Below are 12,495 nucleotides of genomic sequence, written 5' to 3'. Positions count from 1 at the left end.
ACTGACAGTGCGGCTTCACAGCCTGTTTCCTACTGAGCATTTGTGCGAGTTGCGCTGCACTTTCTGAATGGTCCCGTTGTCTTCTGGGACCTGTGTGTCTCCCAGAAGGAAGCGGGGGGGGGGGGGGGTGGGAGGGGCCAGAAATTTCAGAGATCGCCGCGATCGTTGTGCGGTGATCTTACCTGGTATTGGGAGCGGGTACCTGGTTTTGACAGGTATCCGCTCCCCCACCCCCAAAAAAATGGCAATTGTGGCAGTGGAGGGGGGGGGGGGAGAGGGTGTGAACAAGCGGAGCTTCCCCTTTTATTGACTGGTACCAGTACAATATGATAATCTGGTGAATGGTGGAGCTCCGCTTTAATTGACTGGTACCAGTACAGTATGATGGTGGAGCTTCACTTTAGTTGACTGGTACCCATACAATATGATAATCTGGTGAAAAGTGGAGCTCTGCTTTAATTAAATGGTACCAGTGCAATATGATAATCTGGTGAATGACCTACTTCTAGATCTGACTGCCTGTGTTCAGCAAAGCCCTTATATGAGAAATATTTTTTTAAGGTTTGAGAATGGTAACCGAGTTTCTGATGCACTCATAAGGCTCTACTGTATCCACCAATACTATATAAGTATTTAAAGTGTTACTAAACCCAGGACCCTGCATTCACTATATCTGGGCTCCCACAGTACACAAACCATGGAAATACAATAGTTTTAGTAAATATAAACTGCTAAATATATTTTTTCATCAGCAGTTACAGCAGTCTTTTGACTTCTATCAGTGTCTGGTTAAAGCTTGTAGGAAGGGTTTTCTTTCTACTCTGACTGTCCTATAAGGCTCCAGGACCCCTGACCCTGTGTCTGGACAGTGCTGATTGGCCCTGTGCTAACCACATTCACCCTCCCAAGAAAAAAAAACTCTCAAGTATTACACACCAAACTGAGCATGTGCAGCTTGCCTCCAAGCCTCTGTTCTAGCAGGAGGTGGTTAGGGGACAGTGGAAGTAGGGGAGGATTGGAGAAGACAGCCTTTTTACACAATGCAGAGGATTAACCCCTTAGGTACCACAGAGAGTATAACAAGCATGCTTTACTGCATATACAGACTGATTTTACTGTTGTGGGTTTAGTAACCCTTAAAGCCAGATATGTATAAACTGGCGTGGTAAAAAGTGTTCTAGTGATAAAAAGTGTTGGTGTTGGTTAATAAAAGGTGATCCAATACTTCATTTATATCTCATATATATATATCAATACAAGTAAACTATTCAGTTGTCTTCAATACAATAAAGTGCTGAGTGTTTATACTTTCCTAAAAAGTATCAAATAAATAAACCGTAGACAAGATAAAAATAAAAATACTTCAAAAAGAGATACAAAGTGCTGTGTGCTCATTTGCTTAGATCAAAAAATAAATAAATAAATAAAGTGCTGTGTTTATAGTGTCCATATATATAGAGATCCAAAATCAGGTGTCATTCCCTTCGATATCATTAAATAAAACAAGGTGCTCTCATGCAAAGTATGGGTGTTGTGACTTTTTGCCTCCACCAGGTGTCACATCTAGGTGCTCTATCTTCTCACCTCAATAAGGTGTATATTGCGCCTGTATACAAGCTTAGCCTCCGAGTATCATATAGGCTTTACTTATTCCGGTATCTTCCTCCACTTCCAAGTGTTTCCTGTCCTGTCCTGTTTAGTATTTAGGGGTGCATACACTTTCCATCCATATCGTGGCCTCGGGCTCAGTAAAAACATAGGGCAATCATGGTGCAGTATGTCAAACAAGATATTTTATTAAAAACGTAGTTGCACTTACAATTTGTAGATCATTTGAATGCGGGTAAAATCTCAATATAGCGTGGGGAGCGTTATCGCTCCGATCTCTAACGTCACTTCCGGTAGTCTGGCGGCTCCTCCTACGCGTTACGTCACGTCACGTGACTTCCTCAGGGAGTGGCCTATACTGGATGTGACGTTTATTTATATATGCCGGACCGGAAGTACCGTCGCGGCCATTTTAAAAAACCTTGTAAGCGAAATTCCGGCGGATATGCTCGTTCCGCCATATTGCCTTTAGAAACAGGTGTATTGTTATTGTTTTTCTTCAATGTTTACACCGGAAGTGAGGTTGTGGATCGTTTTTTTATCTAAATGAATACATTTGTTGCATATACCCAAACTTATTCACAGTTATTGCATCTAAAAACATACAGAAAAGATAGTCCAAAACCGAATAAATCATTAGTTTATAAGAGCATATCTTTTAAAATTATATGTATACCGACGTACAGCTATCTTCATGATACTTTAAGTGTGCCTAAGGGGATGGGGAATATTTCTTATTTCTTATCATCAGATCAGGTAGTATTTACTTGTCTGAGGGGGGATTTTCAGAATATATTTAAAATATAAAAATTATTAAAAGAATATATTCTCTATTTAAAACTTTAAAAATCACTAATAAAGCAGTTTAAGTCGAAGTCAACGTTCAGGCCATTTGGTGTAAAAGAATCCCCAAAAAAATCTTTGGATAAATTTGAAACATATGTTGGCATACAAAAATATGTCAGAAAATTAAATATAAAAAAATATATTTTAAGTAACCCGATCAAAACCGTGAATAAAGTAACAGTGCCGACCAACATCCAACATAGTAATTTGAAAAATAAATCTATTTTTAACCCTCAAGTAAATGATAATAAATGTATTAATGTTTTTAAAGAATTGGTTTTAGATGATTTGAAAAAAATAAAAGTGAAGAAATTTGATGAGTCTAAAGCAATTAAAACAGGCATAAAGAAATTAGCGAAGAGACAAGACGTAGTAGTGAGACCAGCAGACAAAGGAGGGGGAATAGTGATCCAAGATAAAGAAAAATATCAAGAAACGATGCTAAATATGCTCAATGACGGACAAACTTATACAAAACTATTGAGCAACCCCATCTATAAGCATAAAAAAGAACTGGAACAATTGATTCATTTAGGACTTAAAAAAGATATATTAAACAAAAAAGAAGCAAAATTCCTAGTACCAGAAGCCTGTAGAACACCATTAATATATACACTACCCAAAATACATAAAGATGGAGAAAACCCACCACCAAGGCCAATTGTCAACTGTATAGACTCACTCACCATGCGACTAGGACAATACATCGATACATTCCTGCAACCAATTATTCCGCAAACAAAAGCGTTCACTAAGGATACAAAGCATATTCTACAGATCTTGGAAGAAACCCAACAAGAAGAAAAAATTCAAATGGCAACCATTGATGTAGCCTCGCTATATACGATCATTAAACATCATGAAGCATGCGAAGCTGCAAAATGGGCCTTAAGGAAATATACAGGACTGATCTGCAAGCAACGAAAATTTCTAATAAAATGTTTAGACTTTTGTCTAAAGAAAAATTACTTCTGGTACAACAATACTTACTATCATCAAAGTATCGGAGTTGCAATGGGCGCGAAGTTCGCACCGAGTATAGCAAATATATTTATGGCCCAATGGGAAGAGGAAACCATCTATCAAAACACGCCACATGAACTGATTCTATATAACAGATTCATAGATGATGGATTAATATTCTGGAAAGGAACAAGGAATACATTAGAAGACTTTTTAAAGAAACTGAACAACAACGATAAAAATATAAAGCTCACTTGGAATATTAGTGAAGAAGAAATTACCTATTTGGATCTACATATCTCTCAAGATAATGGAAAAATAACTACAAAAACACACTTCAAAGGCACAGACCGTAACAGTTATCTCCCCATCACCAGTTGCCACCATAAAAATTGGCTGTGGAATATCCCGAAGGGACAATTACTAAGACTCAAACGCAATTGCACAAAGGATAAAGACTTTGAGGAACAAGCCAAAGCGCTGGCCCAAAGATTTGTGGACAAAGGCTACGAAGAGAAATTCATGGAAAATAAAATAACTGAAGTAAAGAATACACAGAGAAAAGAACTCTTGAAGATAAAGAAAAATGAGAATTCCTATACAGACAAAATTCCAATAATTTTGAATTATAATTTACAATATAAAGCAGTGGAGAAAATATTCAAAAAACACTGGCATGTGTTAAAAATAGATAGACATTTGAAGAATTATATTCCAGAACAACCACACTTTATATATAAAAGGGCACCAACATTAAAAAATAAAATTGTAAAAACCATCATAGAACCCCCGAAAAAACCATTTTCTTTTTTCACTGGAAAGGGATTTTATCCCTGCAAAAGATGCTTTGCATGTACAAAAACAAAACAACCAAAGCAGAAAATAACTGAATTTTCATCTACCAGCAATGGAACTAAATTCAAAATCGAAGAATTTATCTGCTGCAATACAGAGGGAGCAGTCTATGCTTTACAATGTAGTTGTGGACTACAATACATAGGGAGAACGAAACGTTTATTGAGGATTCGCATTAAAGAACATGTACAAAACATCATTAAAGGAAGCGACAAACATACCGTATCAAGACATTTTGCCAAATATCATCATAAAGACCCCTCAAAAATGCTCTTTTGGGGGATTACTCCCTACATAAGACATTGGAGAGGAAGCCATAAAGTTCGTACCCTGAGTAAACTTGAATCACAATGGATTTTTAAAATGGATTCTTTTACACCAAATGGCCTGAACGTTGACTTCGACTTAAACTGCTTTATTAGTGATTTTTAAAGTTTTAAATAGAGAATATATTCTTTTAATAATTTTTATATTTTAAATATATTCTGAAAATCCCCCCTCAGACAAGTAAATACTACCTGATCTGATGATAAGAAATAAGAAATATTCCCCATCCCCTTAGGCACACTTAAAGTATCATGAAGATAGCTGTACGTCGGTATACATATAATTTTAAAAGATATGCTCTTATAAACTAATGATTTATTCGGTTTTGGACTATCTTTTCTGTATGTTTTTAGATGCAATAACTGTGAATAAGTTTGGGTATATGCAACAAATGTATTCATTTAGATAAAAAAACGATCCACAACCTCACTTCCGGTGTAAACATTGAAGAAAAACAATAACAATACACCTGTTTCTAAAGGCAATATGGCGGAACGAGCATATCCGCCGGAATTTCGCTTACAAGGTTTTTTAAAATGGCCGCGACGGTACTTCCGGTCCGGCATATATAAATAAACGTCACATCCAGTATAGGCCACTCCCTGAGGAAGTCACGTGACGTGACGTAACGCGTAGGAGGAGCCGCCAGACTACCGGAAGTGACGTTAGAGATCGGAGCGATAACGCTCCCCACGCTATATTGAGATTTTACCCGCATTCAAATGATCTACAAATTGTAAGTGCAACTACGTTTTTAATAAAATATCTTGTTTGACATACTGCACCATGATTGCCCTATGTTTTTACTGAGCCCGAGGCCACGATATGGATGGAAAGTGTATGCACCCCTAAATACTAAACAGGACAGGACAGGAAACACTTGGAAGTGGAGGAAGATACCGGAATAAGTAAAGCCTATATGATACTCGGAGGCTAAGCTTGTATACAGGCGCAATATACACCTTATTGAGGTGAGAAGATAGAGCACCTAGATGTGACACCTGGTGGAGGCAAAAAGTCACAACACCCATACTTTGCATGAGAGCACCTTGTTTTATTTAATGATATCGAAGGGAATGACACCTGATTTTGGATCTCTATATATATGGACACTATAAACACAGCACTTTATTTATTTATTTATTTTTTGATCTAAGCAAATGAGCACACAGCACTTTGTATCTCTTTTTGAAGTATTTTTATTTTTATCTTGTCTACGGTTTATTTATTTGATACTTTTTAGGAAAGTATAAACACTCAGCACTTTATTGTATTGAAGACAACTGAATAGTTTACTTGTATTGATATATATATATGAGATATAAATGAAGTATTGGATCACCTTTTATTAACCAACACCAACACTTTTTATCACTAGAACACTTTTTACCACGCCAGTTTATACATTTATTATATTTTTTCTTTATATTCACTTCTGAAGCGCATCACCCACCTAAACTGTATACATTGTATTAACTGGTTCCTGGTACCAGTACTGTGGTGCAGCAGTAAGAAGGGAAAAATATATATCCTCAGATAGCGCAGGAACCACCCATATATATAACCTTAAAGCCAGATATGTCATGTTATTCTCCAAAATTACTTCAAAATCACTGGTATGAAAAATATAATGAAGGTAATAAAGAAACTCTAATGCCATGCTGGCTTTGCGCCCTTGCAGATTGACCTTCAAATGTAAATGTAAGTCCTTGAAATACATTCTATAATACTTCAGGCAAAAAGCAACAGTCATTATAAGGTCTGGTTGCTCCAGATCCTTTTGTGAAGCCAGTGTTGAGTTTGCTAGCTCTTTGCGCTGGGCATCCTGTGACAGACCTGTGACCGATTCCTTTGCGTCTCCTCCCTTCTTCTGGAAGAGGAGCTCCTGCTTACAGCAGTGTTGCCCGCTCACATTTGGCCCTTTGTCAATACCAAGGGTCTGACCGGTGCTGTAGGTTATACCTCTGAAGTTTTACTTGGTCTTTTATCTGGTTAATCAAGACCTGAGAAAGGAGAATTCCAACCAGCTTTGGAAAAGAAAAAAAAAAAAAAAAAGATGTTACTAAGATTTTAAAGTATGGATTCACATGGACTATGCATACTTCATTGTTTGGTTCACAAATATTGTATCAACATCTCAACAGAAATGCAAAGAATACACAAGTAATCCAAACTGTGGGACATTTTAAGTACAGATACATATATATTAAAAAAATGTTTTTTTTACCTAAGAGTCCATTCACACTGCCGCGACTTGTGAGGCGACTTGTGTGCCCTCAAGTCGCCCCAAGTCGCTTGACATAACAAAAGCAATGTTAATCAATGAGTGCCGTCTTAATTGGCACTACTGAAGTCGCTCTGACTTCTGAAAAGGGTCCTGTACTACTTTGAGGCGACTTGTATCCGACTTGTCCCATAGACTTCAATGGGTGTCGCCTCCTTATCTTATTTGAAGTGACTTGTGATCCGACTTTCCATTAAAATGGCCCTGAACCAGTAAAAAAGATAATTTTTCTTAGAATTTTTAGTAGCGCAGGGATGGGGCTCCGCTCCACCTGGGTTTTTGTTGCAGGCGTTTATCGGGCATATTTTGGGCGTCTTTCGAGGCAGGCATGACATCTGAACTTCTGTGTAGGGGCATATATACACACACACATATATGTATATATACACATACACACATATAGGTGTGAAAGGAGCGGAACCCCATCCCTGCGCTAATGAAATTATTTGCAGGGATAGGGTTCCGCTCCTATCACACCTGTATGTGTGTATGTGTATATATATATATATATGTGTGTGTGTGTGTGTATAAATACCCCTATACAGAAGTTCAGATGTCATGCCTGCTTCCAAAGACGCCCAAAAAATGCCCAATAAATGCCTGCAACAAAAACGCCCAGGTATGAAAGGAGCGGAGCCCCATCCCTGTGCTACTAAAAATTCTAAGAATAATTATCTGTTTTTTTCTGGTTCTGGACATGCTAGAGAGCTGAAACTTCACAGGTACACTTTTTAGACCCCCCAGACACTAAGTCCAAAGAAGTCTCATTTTTTTTCAATAATGTTTTCAATAATTGGCTCTCTATCAAAAACGACAATTTTTAAGAACTTTTTTTTGTGTGATTGAGCATGACTCAGAACCACCATATTCTGATTGGCAAAATACAAAGTCGTACAAAGTCGTCTATAATACAAGTCGCGCTGAATTTGCGCAAAGTCGCGCTAACAAGTCGCCCCTTATGAGGTGACTTTCTGGTCGCGGCAGTGTGAATGGGGTCTAAAAAGTCCTGAAATTTTGGTTACTTGTGTATTCTTTAAAGAATGGATGTTTGGCTTATATTTAGGTATCTTTTGGAATCACATAGGAAAATATGACATATTCCTTATTCACACAAAAAGTAAGTCGTTTGTGATATGCCCTAATAACTCAAAACTGTCCTCAGTGTTAACTGGTAATCAGCCTGTGCTTTCAACACTGTACATGAATAAAACATAGTATATAGCAGGTACACCAAGGAAAGGGGTACAAGTTAAAGCTGAAGAGGTGTGCAGATGCAATGTGAGCAAAGACTGCTCCATGACATGTCTGAACAAAGGAGAGCATAATGTGCTTAGCCAGGCCCATTTTCAGTGACAGGATGATGCATTGAAAGTAAATCCTAACGCACAAGGCTACATAAGAACCAGAAGGGTGGGGGGTGCACTACATGGTAAAGGATAGGGTAACAGAGTGTACAGAATTGGACATATGCTATGAAAATAGTGGTGTAATAGTGTAATAGTGGTGTAATGCCTCCCCAGCCTCAGTTCTTTTATACTGTGCGCGCTGCTACTTTTCAGTGCTATGCTACATATACTTCTTAAGGGTGGAAACAGTAGTTTGGATGGGCTGATGATGCACAACTATTAGGAATTGGGATATTTTTTTTTAATTTTTATATTAGTTACCAAAATACACATTTCTGCATATGCTTGCCTTGTTCATGATGTTTTATAACATGATGGGTTCCTAAGCTTAGACCCCCTAGTCTTGATCCACACTAGCGCGACTTGTCAGGCGATTTGTCAGCCTGACAAGTCGTGCTCCCTCGCGGTCCATTGACTGCTACAGGACCCGTTCTAATAGGAGCGACACAAGTCGCTCCGACTTAGAAAAAGGGTCCTGTACTACTTTGGGGCGACCTCGGAGCGACTTGCATAGACTTCCATTATGTGAAGTCCATGCAAGTCGCTCCGAAGTCGTGGTGCATGGAAATGCACAAGTCGCCCCCAAAGTAGTAAGGAGTCGTGCCGCCCCAGTGTGAACCGAGCCTTATTGCTAACATTTGATAAATAGTTCAAGATTTGGGGGGGGGGGTACCCCCACGCTATCACACTTCACAAAGAGAATTCAATTCAGCACCACCTTTTCTTTATTTGATAAATACTCATAACTTAAAGCATTTGTTACCCCAACACTTCATATTCCTGATATGTGCCTGCTGTACCAGGTACTTGTATGAGAAAGTATCCTGTTCTCTTTGTATTGTTTCCTTTGTGTGAAATCCCTGATGTTCCTGCCAGCCTCTCTACTTTCCTATTAAACTGAGCACACTAAGCAGGAGGGCACACCATGATCAGTTCTCTAGCTATACTGGGAACTTGATGTGCTCTCCTCCAATGATCAGACTTGTCTTGACACTCCCCCGCTGCACAGCCATTCACTGGGAAGCTCAGTGTGCTGCTGCTTCTCCTCCCCCCAGCTCTTATGAGGCTGAGAACAAAAGGAATATGATCACTTCGTAAAAAGGAAAAAAGGTATCTATAAGGTTTTTTCTATCTATACAAAAATGTTTTGCATTTCTTTTCTATTTTGACCTGAATGAGATGTTTTACAAGGTGATCGTTTACAATCACTTTAAAGAGGAGCCCCAGTCGTTTTTGTGTTTTATTTTTAATAAACTTTTAACCTCCCTGGCGGTATGATTATGTCAGGAATTACATACCAAAAGCGGTACAATTCTTTTCATGGAAATTTGGCGTTATGTATTATAGGCCTATAATTCTTAGTAATTACTGACTTAAACCTGACCAAAACAAGACTCTAGTAGACATCCCAGATGTGATAAATTTGAAACACAAACGCATGAATTATAATCGAATCAATAATATTATTTTATTATTTAATATATAATATATATAATAAAATTATATTATTGATTAGATTATAATTCATGCATTATATATTATATATAGATATGTGTGTGTGTGTGTGTGTGTGTATATATATATATATATATATACATATATATATACACACACATATATATATATATATTTAATATATAACGCATGAAAAATAATTGAATCAATAATATAATTTATATGTATATATATATATATATATATATATATATATGCATATGCATATATATATGCATATATATATATATATATATATATATATATATATAATATAATATAATATAATATAAAGTGTGTTTTGTGTAACGTTTTTTTTTTTTTTTTTGAATTTCCCTCCCTAGTTCCGCTCCCATGCAGCATTGCTGCTGCAGGGAACGGAACTAGGAAGTGATCGTACCGACGGAGGGACGGAGGAGCGGCGGGACTCTCGGCTGGCGGTCGCAGCAATGAGAGATCATCGCTGGATCGCCAGGATAAGGTAAGAGAACACCGCTGCGCTCTCTGCAATCCACCCCGAGCGTGACTCGGGGTTACCGCTCCTGCAATGAAAAATCAACCCCGAGTCACGCTCGGGATTACCGCTAAGGCGGTTAATAAACACACGCACACACGCACCCGGCTGTGACAACTCCACTGCGCATGTGCAAGTTGCACTGTGTGTTGTAAATGGTCCTGCAGTCTTCTGGATCCTGTGACGTGTTCCAGAAGACTGCAGGGAAGGGGGAGAGGAGAATTTCCGGTCAGATAGCCTAGGCGATCCTGAGCAGAAGTGAGAACTTTTACTATTCAAAGACAGGTACCTGCTCCCCCCCTTCCCCCCACCACAAAAAAACAAAGTGCCATTTGTTGAAGAGGAAGGGGGATGGAGGCCTTTAAACTGGAAATTCTCCTTTTATATGAAGCTCCACATTAAAGTGGTTGTAAGGCAGAAGGTTTGTTACCTTACTGCATTCTAAGCACTAAAGTAAAAAACCTTATGCATGCTGCTCCCTCTGAAACTCTAACCAAATATATACAAATGAGCCCAATCTTGATCCAGCGATAATCATGAAAGCTGAGGCTGTCTCGCTCCTCATTGGCTCAGATACAACAACGGGAGCCATTGGCTTCTGCTGCTGTCAATCAGAGCCAGTGACAAGGGTGCAGGGTCAAGCAGTGGGCTGTGTGTCTTATGGACACACAGAGGCAGCTCGTAAGCGAGCACGCATGAGTGCCCCTATAGCAAGCAGCTTGCTATGGGATCACTTGGCAGAGGGGGTGGAGCCTGGAGCACCAGCAGGGGACCCCAGAAAAGGAGGATCGGGGCTGCCCTGTTCAAAACCATTGCACAGAGCAGGTAAGTATAACATGTTTGTTATTTTAATAACATTAAAAAAGAAGATTTACAATCACTTTAAGCATAATTGAAATGTAGTATGTAAACAATAACTGCTTTACCTGAGGAATGGCCAGTCCCAGCGCCACCCCTCCTAGCAAGAAAAGGTTACTGTGCAGCCAGTTAACCAGCCTGTCAATACAGCCATTGGTGTGAATATATTCTCCGGCTTCCAAAAAGTCTAAAGCTTGCATGCCATGTCCACACATGGTATTTATGACGGTCTGTAAAATAACAGGATGGAATTTTTATAGCACATCACAAATGGAGCTCTACAGGACACAACAAATATGCAAATGTGTTTGTGTCAAATGAATATATGATATATAGTTGTCTTTTTCATATATTGCTATAGACGTAAATGTAACTTTGATCAGCTAAAAAATAAGTGATTAGATTACCATTTTGTAAAAAAACACTCATTACCCTGTATGTTTCTAGAAACTATTCTCTAGAATAAAACATGATTACCTTCGGAGATAAAAGCCTGACAATCAATACGTATTCTGTAATTTTATTCCCACACAATCCTTTTGGGCAGTGAAGCCCAAAGTCTATCATAGTGATGGGCCAAAAGGTTATGCTTTCATAAGTGTGGGAAATGTAATATTAGTTACAAAATAAAAATAAAAGGACACAAGAAGGAAGTAAAGCCCTAGTGCCCAACCTGTGGTCCATTGAAACTTTTTGTGTGGGCCCACGGGGCCTCTGCAGGCACTTACTTGTGTTTCCCTATTGCCCTGTTATCGAAGTGATCTCTATCAAATATCTTTATTATGTCTCTAGTCCATGACTCTCTGGAAACATGTTCTTAGTATCCAGCAACTCTTACATCACTTGCAGTCTCTGATAGTCCCCTGCAGTCTCTTCCCATCTCTTATATCATGCCCATAGTCTTTGACCATCTCTTGCATCATGCCCATAGTCTCTGACCATCTCTTATTTCATGCCCATAGAATCTAAACATCTCTTGTATCATGCTCACAGTCTCTGCCCACCTCTTACATCATGCCCATAGTCTCTGACCATCTCTTGTATCATGCCCATAGTCTCTGACCAACTCTTGTATCATGCCCGCAGTCCTTGATAATCTCTTGTATCATGCTCACAGTCTCTGACCATCTCTTGTATCATGCCCGCAGTCCTTGATAATCTCTTGTATCATGCTCACAGTCTCTGACTATCTCTTGTATCATGCCCACAGTCTCTGCCCACCTCTTACATCATGCCCATAGTCTCTGACCATCTCTTGTATCATGCCTATAGTCTCTGACCATCTCTTGCATCATGCCCGCAGTCCTTGATAATCTCTTGTATCATGCCCACAGTCTCTA

General features: G+C 38.8%; 1 protein-coding gene across 2 annotated transcripts in view; it reads right to left on the bottom strand.

Moving 5' to 3' along the window:
* TSPAN33 (tetraspanin 33) overlaps positions 1-12,495 on the bottom strand; it is a 137,017-nt gene that overhangs the window by 73,153 nt on the left and 51,369 nt on the right. Inside the window, exons 7-9 of one of the 2 annotated variants that reach the window (XM_082256576.1) lie at positions 11,224-11,385; positions 6,165-6,626; positions 1,018-1,135 (exon numbers count right to left, since the gene is read on the bottom strand). In XM_082256576.1, the coding sequence (XP_082112702.1) occupies positions 6,525-6,626; positions 11,224-11,385 (264 nt within the window). In that variant the 3' untranslated portion in view covers positions 1,018-1,135; positions 6,165-6,524. Of the gene's footprint in view, positions 1-1,017; positions 1,136-6,164; positions 6,627-11,223; positions 11,386-12,495 lie in introns of those variants that run through there. The other variant, XM_082256577.1, reaches the window with a different exon arrangement.

The sequence above is a fragment of the Pelophylax lessonae genome, assembly GCF_965119305.1.
Source record: "Pelophylax lessonae genome assembly, chromosome: 4".
In the NCBI taxonomy this organism is placed as follows: domain Eukaryota; kingdom Metazoa; phylum Chordata; class Amphibia; order Anura; family Ranidae; genus Pelophylax; species Pelophylax lessonae.
The sequence above is the reverse complement of the archived record's forward strand: the minus strand, read 5'-3'. Positions and strand labels throughout refer to the sequence as shown.